The sequence below is a fragment of the Mizuhopecten yessoensis genome, unplaced genomic scaffold, assembly GCF_002113885.1.
Source record: "Mizuhopecten yessoensis strain PY_sf001 unplaced genomic scaffold, ASM211388v2 scaffold10919, whole genome shotgun sequence".
Taxonomy (NCBI): domain Eukaryota; kingdom Metazoa; phylum Mollusca; class Bivalvia; order Pectinida; family Pectinidae; genus Mizuhopecten; species Mizuhopecten yessoensis.
In genome coordinates, this window is record NW_018408787.1 from 244,580 (window position 1) to 259,989 (window position 15,410).

Genomic DNA, 15,410 nt, shown 5'->3' on the forward strand with positions numbered 1-15,410 from the left:
GTTGTGATTGGTTAAGTATACAGTGATGTGTGGTTGTGATTGGTTAAGTGTACAGTAACGTGTGGTTGTGGATGGTTAAGTATACAGTGATGTGTGGTTGTGATTGGTTAAGTATACAGTGATGTGTGGTTGTGATTGGTTAAGTGTACAGTGATGAGTGGTTGTGATTGGTTAAGTGTACAGTGATGTGTGTTTGCAATTGGTTAAGTGTACAATAATGTGTGATTGTAATTGGTTAAGTGTACAGTAATGTGTGGTTGTTATTGGTTAAGTGTACAGTGATGTGTGGTTGTGATTGGTTAAGTATACAGTGATGTGTGGTTGTGGATAGTTAAGTGTACAGTGATGTGTGGTTGTGATTGGTTAAGTATACAGTGATGTGTGGTTGTGAATGGTTAAGTGTACAGTAATGTGTGGTTGTGGATGGTTAAGTGTACAGTGATGAGTGGTTGTGGATGGTTAAGTGTACAGTGATGTGTGTTTGCAATTGGTTAAGTGTACAATAATGTGTGGTTGTAATTGGTTAAGTGTACAGTAATGTGTGGTTGTGATAGGTTAAGTGTACAGTAATGTGTGGTTGTTATTGGTTAAGTGTACAGTGATGAGTGGTTGTGGATGGTTAAGTGTACAGTGATGTGTGTTTGCAATTGGTTAAGTGTACAATAATGTGTGATTGTAATTGGTTAAGTGTACAGTGATGTGTGGTTGTAATTGGTTAAGTGTACAGTAATGTGCAGTTGTTATTGATTGAGTGTACAGTAATGTGTGGTTGTGATTGGTTAAGTGTATAGTGATGTGTGATTGTAATTGGTTAAGTGTATAGTGATGTGTGATTGTGATTGGTTAAGTGTACAGTGATGTGTGGTTGTTATTGATTAAGTGTACAGTGATGTGTGGTTGTGATTGGTTAAGTGTATAGTGATGTGTGATTGTAATTGGTTAAGTGTATAGTGATGTGTGTTTGTAATTGGTTAAGTGTACAGTGATGTGTGATTGTAATTGGTTAAGTGTACAGTGATGTGTGGTTGTGATTGGTTAAGTGTACAGTAACGTGTGGTTGTTATTGGTTAAGTGTACAATAATGTGTGATTGTAATTGGTTAAGTGTATAGTGATGTGTGATTGTGATTGGTTAAGTGTACAGTGATGTGTGATTGTAATTGGTTAAGTGTACAGTGATGTGTGTTTGTAATTGGTTAAGTGTACAGTGATGTGTGGTTGTAATTGGTTAAGTGTACAGTGATGTGTGGTTGTAATTGATTAAGTGTACAATAATGTGCGGTTGTAATTGATTAAGTGTACAATAATGTGTGATTGTAATTGGTTAAGTGTACAGTGATGTGTGGTTGTTATTGGTTAAGTGTACAGTGATGTGTGGTTGTGATTGGTTAAGTGTACAGTGATGTGTGATTGTGATTGGTTAAGTGTACAGTGATGTGTGGCTGTAATTGATTAAGTGTGCAATAATGTGCGGTTGTAAATGGTTAAGTGTACAGTGATGTGCGGTTGTAATTGGTTAAGTGTACAGTGATGTGTGGTTGTAATTGGTTAAGTGTACAATAATGTGCGGTTGTAATTGGTTAAGTGTTAAGTGATGTCTGGTTGTAAATGGTTAAGTGTACAATAATGTGCGGTTGTAATTGGTTAAGTGTACATTGATGTGCGGTTGTAATTGGTTAAGTGTACAGTGATGTGTGGTTGTAATTGGTTAAGTATACAGTGATGTGTGGTTGTGATAGGTTAAGTGTACAGTAATGTGTGGTTGTAATTGGTTGAGTGTACAGTGATGTGTGGTTGTGATTGGTTAAGTATGCAGTAATGTGTGGATGTGATTGGTTAAGTGTACACTGATGTATGGTTGTGATTGGTTAAGTGTACAGTAAGGTGTGGTTGTGATTGGTTAAGTGTACAGTGATGTGTGATTGTGATTGGTTAAGTGTACAGTAACGTGTGATTGTAATTGGTTAAGTGTACAGTGATGTGTGGTTGTGATTGGTTAAGTGTACAGTAATGTGTGGTTGTAATTGGTTGAGTGTACAGTGATGTGTGGTTGTGATTGGTTAAGTATACAGTAATGTGTGGATGTGATTGGTTAAGGGTACAGTGATATGTGGTTGTGATTGGTTAAGGGTACAGTGATGTGTGTTGTGATTGGTTAAGCGACACTTTACATATTTTGTTGTGATTCCTGATTGAACGTAACTTAACTCCGGCAACAAACATTGGTATCCAGGACACTACACATTGGTATCCAGGTCACTACAAATTGGTATCCAGGTTACTACACATTGTATTTCCAGTATGAACACTGATATTAATTTTACTGGTGAATGTTGGATGTTCAATGTGGGAATACTTTCTGTACCACATTCACTGACAATGAGCTGAGGGCGTGGAGTAGACCCACAACGTCCATTACAGTTAGGTAGAAATGTAATGGGCGTGGAGTAGCCCCACCACGTCCATTACAGTTAGGTAGAAATGTCAGCAAATGCTGCTTAATTAGCCAAGCCTCTGACTGCTTTTCGAAGTAATATTTGTTGGTCCCCTTTAGATAATTAAATGATACATAAGACAACTTCTGGTGCATTTATTGTATTCTTGTGTTTTGCTTGAGTAAAAAGTGGATGTGATATTAATCATTATTAAAAATTAACATTTTGAAAGAAATCTTTGTAAGAAATTTTGTAGGATCCTAGAAGAATACGGCATGTAATCAACTGAATTATTCATAGGTCGTTATAAAATTTTGTATTTCTTGTATCAAACTTTGTTAGCTAAATGAAGCATTAATGCGATACTTTCATAACTATAAAAAAAAAATTTAAACTGATTTGGGATTTAAAATGATTGCTTTGAGATAATGTACAGAAAAAAGTCATATTTCTTGGACGAATTTTTCAAAAAGTTAAACCGACTTAATGCTTGATTTAGCTGCAGTGTGATTAATACAACATGAACAAGGGAATGTCCTTAACCTGTTCCTATGGACAGTCCATATGACAGGTATAGTGTGTATTTTACATTTGTAATCTCTTTAGTAGGACCAAGGAATTAGATTAGCTATTTAAGTCCGTGGTAGGACCTGTATTTTGTAGTTTTCAGTTATGTGTATATGAGAATATGAGAAACAAGCCTCATTCTCTTGACTTTTATTCGGTTCGTAAGAGGACAGGTACATGAACCTAGGTTTTATTGATTTTGTAAAGCTCTGTGGAGGTATCTGTGTTCACAATAATGATCGACAAGTAAACATAACATGTAAAAGCGTTCTCATTGATGATGAATGCAAGATTTAATTTACTATACAATCAAACAGGTGTCGTTTTTGTCCCATGGTTTTCACTCGTAAATTTAAGTCATGGAACATAAATATATACCCCTTTCTGTTTAATATTGTTTATAGTGTATATCGTGTCATCCTGTTCAACATTATCATTAGATATTCTCAATGTTTTCAATAAAAGGTTATTTTTGGTGACGTAGCCAACTGAATCAATTGAAATGTTTTCGTTCTCTTTCATCCTCAAAAGAAACACCATACTAATGCCGTGGAGAACTGTAAATCTTATTGATAGGAATAAAGGTAAACAGTAGAAACAGTGAATTAGTGTACCACGGTGTGAAAATAGAATAGGATAGCTATTTAAGGCCAAACAGAAAGACAAAACTAAGGAATAAAACAATATCATTGGAACGACATAATATCTCAAAACTCACCCCACATGATCCCCCCACCAAATATCTCCCAAATCCCCCACAAACACATATACCCCCCCCCTCCCCCTTACAAAATACACCTCGACACATACTGCTAATATTTTCATTGTTGTAGGGCGTCAAACACATTCAAAACATTTTTATTTTTATGACAATTTATTTATAAATTCTTAGGTTTTGATATAGTGAATAAAATTAAGTACATTTCCAAAATTCAACTCTAAATGTCTGAACGACCTTGTTCTGTGATATGTACAGGTTAATGCTAGTTTTAAAACATGAAACACAGAGTGGCCACTGTTTCCTCTGATGAAGCATACGTTTTTGTGACACATTTCTCAGAATTTTGAAACATGTGAAGATTTGAAACCAAAGAAGACCGACTTTACCTTAAGTCTAGCACAAAAACTAATCTATACCTACGTCGTCTTTGTGAAACAAACACCCTTTATATCATTAAGTCACATTCAGACCCGAGTGTCATTTATGTTTTGTGGCAAAATAGAATAAGATACTTCAGTATTAAGGAGCGATTCTATAGATCCATATGTCATGACATGAACTCAGCATCAGAATAGTAGACAAAGAGAACAATTAAGACCACAAGAGGAAGTACGGGTAAATCTTGGTTCCTTTCCTGGATTGCACGGGGCACATACCGAAAAAAATACCAATGTGTCAAAAAAACCACAAATCGAATTCGAAAATGTGAACAAAGAAAATATGTTCACGGAGACATCTTAAAAACTAGTAGGAGAATACGACCAGGTGTTCCGGAAGGGCAGGTGTCTTCTGCTTCATCTATTACATCCCCATTGTAAATTTAAGTCAAAATTCAAGTAATGTCACGTCTTCATAGCGAGCACTGGGTCAGCGACCAAAATATAACGTGGCACACTAATGTGCATAATAAAAAATATCGACCTTCATATCACGAATTATTAGCATAAACCCTTTGACATCATGTTGCGTTCATAAAATATGTCCGTTGTTTGCATCAACCTATACTTGGAAATCCTGTGGTTCAGGAGTCGACAGTCGAAATCTACCATGAAAGTCATAAGGAGCAAGCCCTTGAATACTGATTCAACCGTGACATTATCTGTGTTAAGCTAGGTTCGAGATTTTCCAGCAGACTGTAGGCATATATGTATAGGGACCTACTTATCCTCTGTTGGTAACCAAGTCCTTCAATTTCACATCCAGATACAGACGATGATCTGTCGATAAATACCGAAACACTGTATTGACCACATTGATCACAAATAGCCTCCTTAGCATGAAATCAAGGACACTACGGACGGACTTTTACTTAGACGCTTTTCTGGATCTTTGCCTTAAACATGGTCAGGAGGCTGTGCAATAAACGGAATGACTCCGACTTTCCTATCGTGAACTTTACCTTTCTTGATTGTTGCGATTTTGTCTTCCCTACATACAGATTTGCATGTCATTATACAATTGTATATCGCTTTTGATGCACGTTTCCTACCTTTTTATGGAATCATAAATTTGATTATCAAATGAAACAGTTCTGTATATTTCTTCAGTAGACATATGAAAAGTGGGATCCAACTCTGTTGACCTGGATAACGGGCTAGTCGTACATGTGACCTGTCGCTCCTTTTCTTGAGTTGTTAGTATGAGCTGTATTATGCACGTATTATACTTTGCTTCAGTTGATACAGAGGAAACGTAACTCCCTTGGTATGGATTGAGAGCTGGTCGTACATAAATGTAAATGTAATCTTTCGATCTTCGTCTTGAGTTGTTATTGTGAGCTGTATAATTTCTCGACCACCGATGTTTGTTTTGTTGGTTGATTTTTTTAAAAAGAAGAAATAAATGAATTTTGGATATCTTTCTGTTTATCGTACGAACAGCTCGGTAGAACCATTTCATTGTCTTGGCCATTTAAGCGTTCGGATAGCCAGGAGTTAGTTTTAGTCGTTATTGCATCGTGCTTCCCTATCTGGACAGTACTTCTGTACGGTTTGTGCGAGCAGCGAAGTAACTAGCCGACATTGATCGTTGTGTACCTCAAGGTGCATTACTTACTATAGACCCTCGTCATTGCATTTCTGTTTTTTCTACATCTTCCTTTTTCTGTCATACAGCGTTTCATGCGTCTGTGTAAAATGTGATCATGATTAGCTAGGATTTACGGTAGCTAACTATGTTAATGGCATGTACTAACTTACACTCAACACCTGTGATATGTGCGCTAGGAATAACAATTTCAGGATCTTATTTACCATCCATGTATAATAATTCATATCCACCTGTTATCAATGCTTGCGTTCTTACGCCTATTTAATGTCTATCATTAATTGATATATCACGCCCAGAACGTCATCAAATGCACTTTATAACAGTTGTTGTTGAACTGGTTGGAATTCTCTAGGAAAATAAATGCCTGCCACAGGAAGGCAACGCATTTCATAATAATGAATATTAGTTTATCAGTCAGCCAATCAATCAGGAAGTCAGTGGCTTAAGTTACGGGAATGTGTTAAATTTTCTTGGAAATATGTTCGGACAAGTGCATGCATATATGATGCAATAGTGGACCGATGACCTGGACACATAGGATAATGTGGTTAGCTTAGCAATAATTACGTTAACATTATTTATTCGAAACTTTGGACGACCATAGGTAAATCTACGTGTTTTTGGATTCAGAAAATAGAAACGTATTTGACGTTTTTGTGTTATATCGATAGAATTGAGTTTTAAAATTTGACGTCAATAAATGCAATACTGTTAAGCTTTTAAAGCTCTTAACAAATCTAAACCTCACAAACAATGCTATCTAGACAGCAGTGATGAGACCGATACAGCAGGGCAATACTGTAGATATACAGGTCGATAAGGGACTCCCCCGGCTAATCGACAGGTATGTAAATATGTAATTAACTTGATCAAGCCATCATAACAATGTTTTACACTGGTAGGACACTATATCTATGAAACACCGCAGGACAAATCTTTTGGGGACAGCTGATGTTTAACACTATGTCAACTTTGAAAGTTGAACCTGTTTCTATGATAGCGTCACCAAACGTTGGTCAGTGCATGTGTGGACTGGTGTCCGAATCCAGAAAAGGTCACAATGCTGGTCGTCGAACTGTTAGTATTAGTCGGATGGAAAGAACCGCCCTGTGGTCATTCGTGAGTCTTGGGAGCTTTCTTGTTATTTGCTGTTTTATAATGGAGGTCTTTACCAGATATAAGCTGGAGGTGATCGCTGGGAAATGTTTGTTGCATCAAGACGTCATACCTACTCCTAGAACAAATCATGATGACGTCATAATACCCACACAAAGATCATCCACTGAGGGAGAAAAGGTAAGGGAACTGGATCATTGCTACATATGAAACAGGCCGTTGTTGTTCCTTAAACTTATAATAAAATATCGAAAATTGGTTAGTCTTCAGAAAAGTCTATACCAAATGTAATTCAGGGTTCCAGGATACTAACTGCACACAGTAGTGTTTGAGTATGTATTAGTTATTAAAAAAAGTTGTAAAACAATTAAGCTATTTATTGTATCAATTTCTCCGTTTTCAAATCGATGCGTCTGTTTTACAGATAAACGAAGACTTGATGTCAAGGGATGATGCAGTCTCCACACCTAGCGTAGTGAAACGACGGCCCCATAAAAAACGTAAGGAATGGATTAAATATGAATCACTCTAATGCTTTACAGAGCGTAATGTTGTCAAGTACAAACAAAACAGTCCCTAATTGGAAGCCTACTTTTCAATCAGCATTTCTTTAGTTTTTAAAAGGGAACAAAGTAACAGTTTTGACATGTTATCGCATTGTGTGTATTGTTGCTTTGCTTTGCAAACGTTCATAATTCAATAATTCAATAACGCAAAGTCAACTATGTTTTTCTCACCATGGAGCTGCGGCAGAGCATCGATACTGTATCATCCCCAGTTAGCGATAGGTAAATATCATGTGACGCAAACACGTGGTCAGGAGCTGGTGATAGATTACCTTATCCCTAGAGAAAATCTGATCAGCAGATTAAAATCTTCTCAAAGGACTAAAACTATTACCTCTAAAGTCAATGACCAGAACATACAGCTACGCAGTCTATGTTCCACATCGGACCAACGGTTATTCTAAGTTGGTCCTACTCGTTCAAGTTAATAAACAGAACAGCAGCACAGCCTCTTGTGACAAGAAGACAAAATCAGTTGTTAGTTAAAACTTGGAGATCCTGGTAGTTCACTTCCATTTCCTGACCACATGTGATGATACCCGTCACATTAGAGTTGACCACCGCTTATTATATAAGTATTTAGTCTCCATGGTCGAGAAAAAGAAAATGACGAGAAAAGCGTTTATTGTTTGGTTTGCGTTATGGAACCGCCGTCATAAGATAAATATAGTAAGCGTCTGTGGGATCAGGTCTTGCGTACATTAAATCTCATTCCACATTGCAGGCAACGAGATTTTGACGTGTTTAACTTTTGATAGAATTTTGAACCCCAAATAAACAATGACTTGATTGAATCCATTATAAATTTGATATATTTGCCTCCACAAGAAAAAATATATAAATAAAAAACTTTACGCTACTTTTTGTTGATAATGATAAATTCTAAACAAATGTGAATTGTTTGACATTTTTGTTATAACTTTTTTAAATTTAGACAAATTTGATAGCTAAATCGTATCTCAAAGCGGTCATTATCTTGATAATCTCACATCAACAAACAGTCCATTAGGATATCAGTGCGGAAGTAGAGTAGGTCAATGATACGGTGTTGTCTGTTATTGTCCCTTACCTAGATCAGCTTACAGGGGTCGGGAAATCATCGCCTGATCGGACCTAGTATCAGTATCAGGAAGCCTGCTATCTCAATCAAAATAACAACAAAACACTTCTTAACCAGTAAAGTTGGGTCTTTTTTTATTTCTTTTGAAATTTTTTTATCTGCATCCCGACCTATGGCCTAGTTTCAATCAGCACTTAGTATAAAGTTGAAAGAACAACACCTACCTTTTATGATAAGTATTTTACATCTATATGATATTTGTGTAAATATAATTTTAGGTTCACGGGCTGTGAGGACACTATCCAATCAGGTGAGTAACACCATACCATAGTAACACACGACAGTATGATACGTTGATCCGAACTATACCATATGTGTACATGGTATAATGACATATTTATCAACATCATACTCTAATGATATAAAGTGTAAGGAATTTGGGTAAAACCATATTTAAATGATAATAATACATTCATTAGATGTTATAATGATACATTAAGGTTCAACAAGCCCCCTAAAAGATGACGTAGTCAACTAAAATTTCAACCCCCTGGTAAGTCATGTTCAAAGACCTCAATTACAAATCGGTACTCACATATGTTATTTATATATATTGAACTTGTACATTGGCCATACAAAAAATACATAGCCAGGTTAACGTAGTCAAAAAAAGGCATTAAGGCTGATGTCTTTATAAAAATAGTTCACCGGACTTATAACATGTCAATCTCTTTTGCAACCCAACTGAGTGCTGGGAAATGACTCATAATCTAAAGTTTATTTATATACCTAGGTCATGCGGAGCTTTATTTCTCTTCTACTAACTGCTGAGAGGAATTTCGACCACAAATAAAGATAGATGTTGCCATGCGAAACCACTAAAATCATAATAAAATCTCCTGGTAATACATTTTAGCAAATTTTAAATAAGAAAACAATGGCTAAGTAACCTTGATCGATAAATGAACTTGAGATGATGTGACATTTGATAACATTATGTGCTTATATGAATGCGCTAGACATGTTATAAACATTGAAGCTGAAAAGTACAATAATGTTTACAACAAGTCTAGCTCTTTTATTACAATATTGAATGTTAAGGAAGGACATTTTATATGAAGTTTAAGTAGTATTTATGGTCAAATGTCTATGGTTATACACATATATACCGTTAAAATATGTTACTCTGACGTTTTACTATGATTTTTGTACATTCCCATAGCAACAATCATCTACTTGTGAGGCCGGTATGCCTCTCCACACATAGTTAAAGAGAAATAAAGCCCCGCTTGACCTAGGTATATAAATGATCTTCAAATAACATGTAATTTCGAAACATTCAGTTGGGTCACTTAGGAGATTGACATGTTATAAATCTGGTGAGCAACTTTTATCATTACATCAGCCTTAATGCCGTATTTTTGACTTCGTTGACCTGGTTATATTCCTTTTTAATAGCTCATGTAAAAGTTCAGTGTATTTAAATTACATATATATATTCCGATTTGTGATAAGAATATTTGAATATGACTTGCCATGGGGTTGAAATTTAGGGTGACTATTACCTCTTTTAGGGGGCTTGTTGAACCTTAAGCAATCAATATACATAATTCATACAAATGATACAATTAGTAGCGCCGTATATATTTTTCATAATAATATATCGGTATAATGAAACAAGGTTTTTTCGTTGGAACATAAGTCTAATAGGTCAAATACATACAAATAATGCCATGATAAATTTCAAACTGCACGGATATTTTTCTTTCATACTAAAATTAATTGAAAAACTTGACAAATAAAAGAAAACACAATGAAATCTAATGACATCTATACAATTAATCAACCTGTATAACTCGCATATCCATGAGTATCCCGTTGTACAAAATCTAATTTACAACCTAATTTTTTATCCGTTAATGAAGTGATAATTGGTCAGTCACACAGTTTGTGGTGCGAGTTAAAATTAGGGCATAGTTCGACAATTTGTAGTATCACATATGTGTAATTATATTTTCAATGCTTTAGGTCTCTACGCGCGCCTCTCATTTCGTGGCTAACAGCGATGGATCCGTGGACTTTCAGTATTCAGACGGTATGCTCCTTATTATTTAGATCAGAACCCCGTTAATGTTATCGTAATAACTTCAGGTGACAGTCAATCAAAATAACATCGACCAGAGAAAGGTAAAATCAATACTTAGGTATTTCTTGCTGTTTTTTCATCAATCTTCACTTGCTATACATCCTTATCAATTAATGTCACCAAAACCATTGACAAATCAGTAGAAAAAAAGAAAAAAAAACCAAAGTAATTAGCTAGTATTTTGCTTTTTGTCAATGCAGGATCATGCCGACACATCATCAAAGTGAAATAGTGTTAGCTTTACCTCTTGTTTGTTTTCCAGCGACTTGCATACCGAAGTGGGACGGCATGTTCTGTAGAAACGGGACTTTCTGGAGTAACCGTACGTGATACAGTAGCATCTGGAAAAGCTTAAACATATTGTGTCTCCAATCATTATCCATACACCACAACATCCAAGTCATATCAAAATGAACGCTTCCTCGTGTTAAATGATAACAACATGGGTGACATTTCATACAATAATATCAAAATATTGTTTGCTATGAATATCACAATTTCCTATAAATAAAGAAAATACTAACGATTGTTATAATCAGGCATCACACTTTTTCACACATGTCCGATATAATAAAATGATTTAAATTATAAATAACAAATTTGTTTTGACATTATGTACTGATATACATGCGAAATATACTTACATCAGATATAACATTATATATACATGTTTTTGCATGAAATCGTAATTGGTACAAAGGATCAACCTACACTGCATACGTATGTAAACTAGTTGAGCGCATCGAAAATTAAGATGTTTGTTTGTTTCAGACACGGCGCAAGTTATGAAATTCTTCGTTGGTGCTGAATGGACTAAGCAAGGAGATGGTGGTATCCAGCCGGCTCTTGTCCAATCAACGCCTGGCATGTTTACCGTGCAAAGTGGGGGTCTTTACCTCATCTATATTAACGTGAGTTGAGCTCTTAAATATCGCCTCTTTATAGGTTTTATATGTGTAATTGGAGTAAATTGTTTACGTCATAAAACGCTCGCATTACATCCCTCTATTACAATTTGAATTTTAGCTGGTAAAAAGATGATCAGCAGAAGTTAAATAGTCCACTCAAGATCAGTTTAACTAGTACATTTTAGGTTTACATATTAACGTAGACATTGAAATTTGATAAGTTAGTCTGAATGCGGTATGCTGCATATAACGCATATCTTCAGATATCATTTATGACAAAGGGTATAACAAAGATGGGAATCAACATTCCCCTGTGAGTGATAACAAGAAAGCAAAATGTAATAAAACATACAGAGTATTCAAATTAGAACCACTAAACATAATCTGTTAGATAGCACTGGGTTCACTTATGTTTGTAACCGTCTAGGTGATAATCCGAACTACAGAGGACAAACATGACATCGAAGTGTACAGTGACCAGACACGCCTATTACGATGTCGACAAGGACTGGACTATGTCCGGCAGACGGACGACAGGTTCCTGTACTCGAAGACACGCACGTGCAGTGTCATGGGTCTTTTCTACTTGGAGGATGGCGCTGTAGTGACGTCAAGGGTTCTACAGGCAAGGACTACACTGTCTCTTGGACCGGACAGCACTAACTTTGGCGCTATCCATTATAATACGCGCCCGCAACTCCGTGATATCAGTTTTGTTGGTTAGAAGTGTACATATGATCAATATCAAAAGTGTAGTTACTTGCAAGTTTTTATACATATGATAATGTAAAATTTAAGATATTACTCATAATAATGACATAACAGGGAAAATGATTTCAAAGTATGACACTCTTACTTCAGTGTTTGCCCCAACTTCAATATGTATAAGATCGGACAAGTTAGGGGGAGGGGACGAAAGGTTACAGCAGGAATAATGGTCACAGCTAGAATGATGGTTACAGCAGGGATGATGGTTACAGCGAGAATGATGGTTACAGCAAGGATGATGGTCACAGCGAGAATGATGGTTACAGCAGGGATGATGGTCACAGCGAGAATGATGGTTACAGCAGCGATGATGGTTATGATGACTGTTGTTTTAGTTCATCTGTCGAATACGTATACCTACAAACAATGATAAATATCTCCAGCTACAGATATGAATGTCATGGAACATATATATATATGTGGATATATGTGTTATGTCAATTGTGTTTCATATGTGTTTTAGCAATAAAAAATTGTGTTATAATTATATGAAAATTTATATTATGTTGTTTATTATTTCAAAACTGCCAAGGAATGTCGAATTATATACTCGAATTGAATTAGATCAAAAACTTTATTATTTACAAACAGCAGTTAATCTGTGGTAGAAACAGTAGTCATATTAAGGTGACATTAAATTGGTTAAAGTATTACTTGTTTTAAGTTTGGAACTTAATATAAAATTGCAAATGCTGATAGATACGATTTGACCTAAACGATATACTACATAAAAAGAGATCAGCTTTGATTCGAGCAGTTTACCCTTCCTGAAAGTTGTCAGTGCTAAGTCGTATTGTTTACCCTTTCCTAATAGTGCCTGTAGTTATTCGAGATTATTGCTCTCTGTTAACGTTGTTTCTATTATTTTGCTCTTTCAGATAATATTTTAGTGTTGACTCTTGCATTTGCTCTTTCCGGAAAGCAGTCATTGCTGGTTCGAGCAACTTTGTACTGTCACTAGAATATAATGCACGTTTGAACGCTTAAGATTCTGCAGAAGAGATGCAAGCACATCCTTAATTAGCACATTTAATTGAAGTTAATATATATTGAAAATCAGGGCTATACGCTCATGCATTAGTTTCGAGTAAGAAACCATGAGAGAGAGATGATCGCTCCACTTGTTAATGAGTTCACATTTACTATCCTGTTATCTGAAATTTGTTTTATACCACAGTCCAGACAAGATACAATATTCGTTATGGCTTCAGTGTATTAAAATACTTTGAAATAAATCGTGGTTTTTAGATATTTTTACAATATAGTAATCCATATATAAAATACCTCTTTTTTTACACATATATATCCCAAACCTTATGTACTATATAAAGTAAAATCAATGTAGATTTTTGACAGATATTATAAACTGTATTAATAAAAACAACATATGTTCATAATTGCCTCCCTAGTGCTATATTTTCATATTTTGTTTCTTAATAATGATAATGTATTGTTGTCTAATAAATATATATATATTTGATCTTACTTTTACAGTTGGTCAAGTGTAAATTTCTGCTGAATTAACGATATCAAATGCCACAAAAATATCGGTATACCAAGAATCCTTTTGTCACACAATAACCCTAATATTTGGAAGTTACACCTAAATAGCATTTCACCCGGACGAGGAAGTATCTTGTTAGTAACCTAACGACCTAACTGTAAAACGAAACTAGCACTTTTGTAGGTATTGTAGACCTGTAGCACTCATACAGGTTGTTACTGAACATTTCAAATCATTATGTAGTCATCACACGCATTTAGTTGTTTAATGAGGTATAATCACGTAAATAAATTATTCACAATTTAAACTAAATAACCATTGAATTTATTGGAGACTTGTTTTTTGTTTATTCTAAATATCTATTAGGATCCGTTAAATAAGGACGTCGGTTTACCTTCGTTTACAGCTATATTACTGGTTACCGTAACATGTATTACATAAACATATCTCACAACCACAATATAGTTCGTGTTATCTGTATTTTTGATACACCTAATTAGACAGAATGAGACCACAGTTATAAGCATCGATTTGGCGTGGTGCGGTGACATATTAAGCTCCGTGAATGTGAACATTAAGGACGGCGTGTTGTCTCAGTTGCAGTTTGACCTTGTTACTGAGAACTACTAGGTCATTCTTCGAATCACAGACTACATTGTCAGGTACTGTCTGAAGTACACCAGTCGTACTCGAGGTCTGTTACCAGCCGGTCACTCTTATCGCCGAATATTACCGGAAGTACATACCCCCTATCAACTACGTCGGATTTGGCTGGAGTCTGGACCCTGATTTTATCGACAACAGAAGAAAAATGAAAACGAAAGTTGTTTTTGACGGAAATCACCATGGGCCTTGCATAGAGGCAGATCAACATACAGGTTGTTGGCCTCTATGCCTGGCCAGGTGTACTTTTTACGGGGTGGTATGTATATATATGTTATGGTCAGCGCGGGAAATCGCCATCCTAAAACAGTATCAAGAAACATGCAAACAGGAAGAAGGGCGAATGAGTGTACCTGCACAAAAGGTAAACAAACATGGCAGGCTAAGCTTTACTTTCGTATATCTTACAAAGCGAAAGGACAAATGTGTATGATGCATACTTATAAATTGATTATATATATTATAAAGTCATGTTGAATAGGTTTATGGATATGACTGGTTTAAAATAGATTGTGCAAATAATTTCCGAGACGGTAGCATCAACACATTTAAGTAATTTTATTGTTGATTTACACATCTAATCTTGAGAGTCGTTATCTGATAATGGCTCGTTTTCAAGTATTTAGCATCTGTATTCTCGGTAACTCATCTTAAAGATAAAAAAAATGGTGCAAAGGTTTCCACGAAAAAAAAGAGTTTTTAATGTTTGTTATTTTGGCGGTGAGTGTTTTTACATAATACTTGGCGTAAGGATTTATTCTTTGTGTGTTTTGCAAATAGAGGGAAGATGGATTCTTGCAAGATATCGACGCACCTGTTTTGTTGGATGTTGGAGCATCTGACAACGTTGACCAATCATTAAATGAAAAAAACAATCTTCATCGCATTGCAAGGGCCGCTGATCCTGG

General features: G+C 35.6%; 2 protein-coding genes across 2 annotated transcripts in view; one reads left to right on the plus strand and one right to left on the minus strand.

Annotated features, from left to right (window-relative positions):
* Nucleotides 1-15,410, minus strand: part of LOC110463608 (transcription factor RFX4-like) — a 62,902-nt gene that overhangs the window by 32,021 nt on the left and 15,471 nt on the right. The window contains exon 2 of the mRNA XM_021518353.1: nucleotides 15,317-15,406. Within this exon, the coding sequence (XP_021374028.1) occupies nucleotides 15,317-15,361 (45 nt within the window). The 5' untranslated portion in view covers nucleotides 15,362-15,406. The remainder of the gene's footprint in view (nucleotides 1-15,316; nucleotides 15,407-15,410) is intronic.
* LOC110463611 lies at nucleotides 5,747-12,691 on the plus strand. Its single transcript, XM_021518358.1, has 7 exons — nucleotides 5,747-7,067; nucleotides 7,312-7,387; nucleotides 8,792-8,823; nucleotides 10,542-10,608; nucleotides 10,922-10,981; nucleotides 11,431-11,570; nucleotides 11,995-12,691. Exons 1-7 carry the CDS (start codon nucleotides 6,723-6,725, stop codon nucleotides 12,289-12,291), a joined length of 1,017 nt encoding a protein of 338 aa, XP_021374033.1. The 5' UTR covers nucleotides 5,747-6,722; the 3' UTR covers nucleotides 12,292-12,691.

What these genes read in the sequence shown, in the direction of transcription:
- LOC110463611 (XM_021518358.1), top strand. Translation starts at nt 6,723, where the DNA reads ATGTTTAACACTATGTCAACTTTGAAAGTTGAACCTGTTTCTATGATA. An exon ending in GGACTTTCAGTATTCAGACG is followed by an intron (nt 10,609 to 10,921) that starts GTATGCTCCTTA and finishes TTTGTTTTCCAG; the next exon opens with CGACTTGCATACCGAAGTGG. An exon ending in TTTACCTCATCTATATTAAC is followed by an intron (nt 11,571 to 11,994) that starts GTGAGTTGAGCT and finishes GTAACCGTCTAG; the next exon opens with GTGATAATCCGAACTACAGA.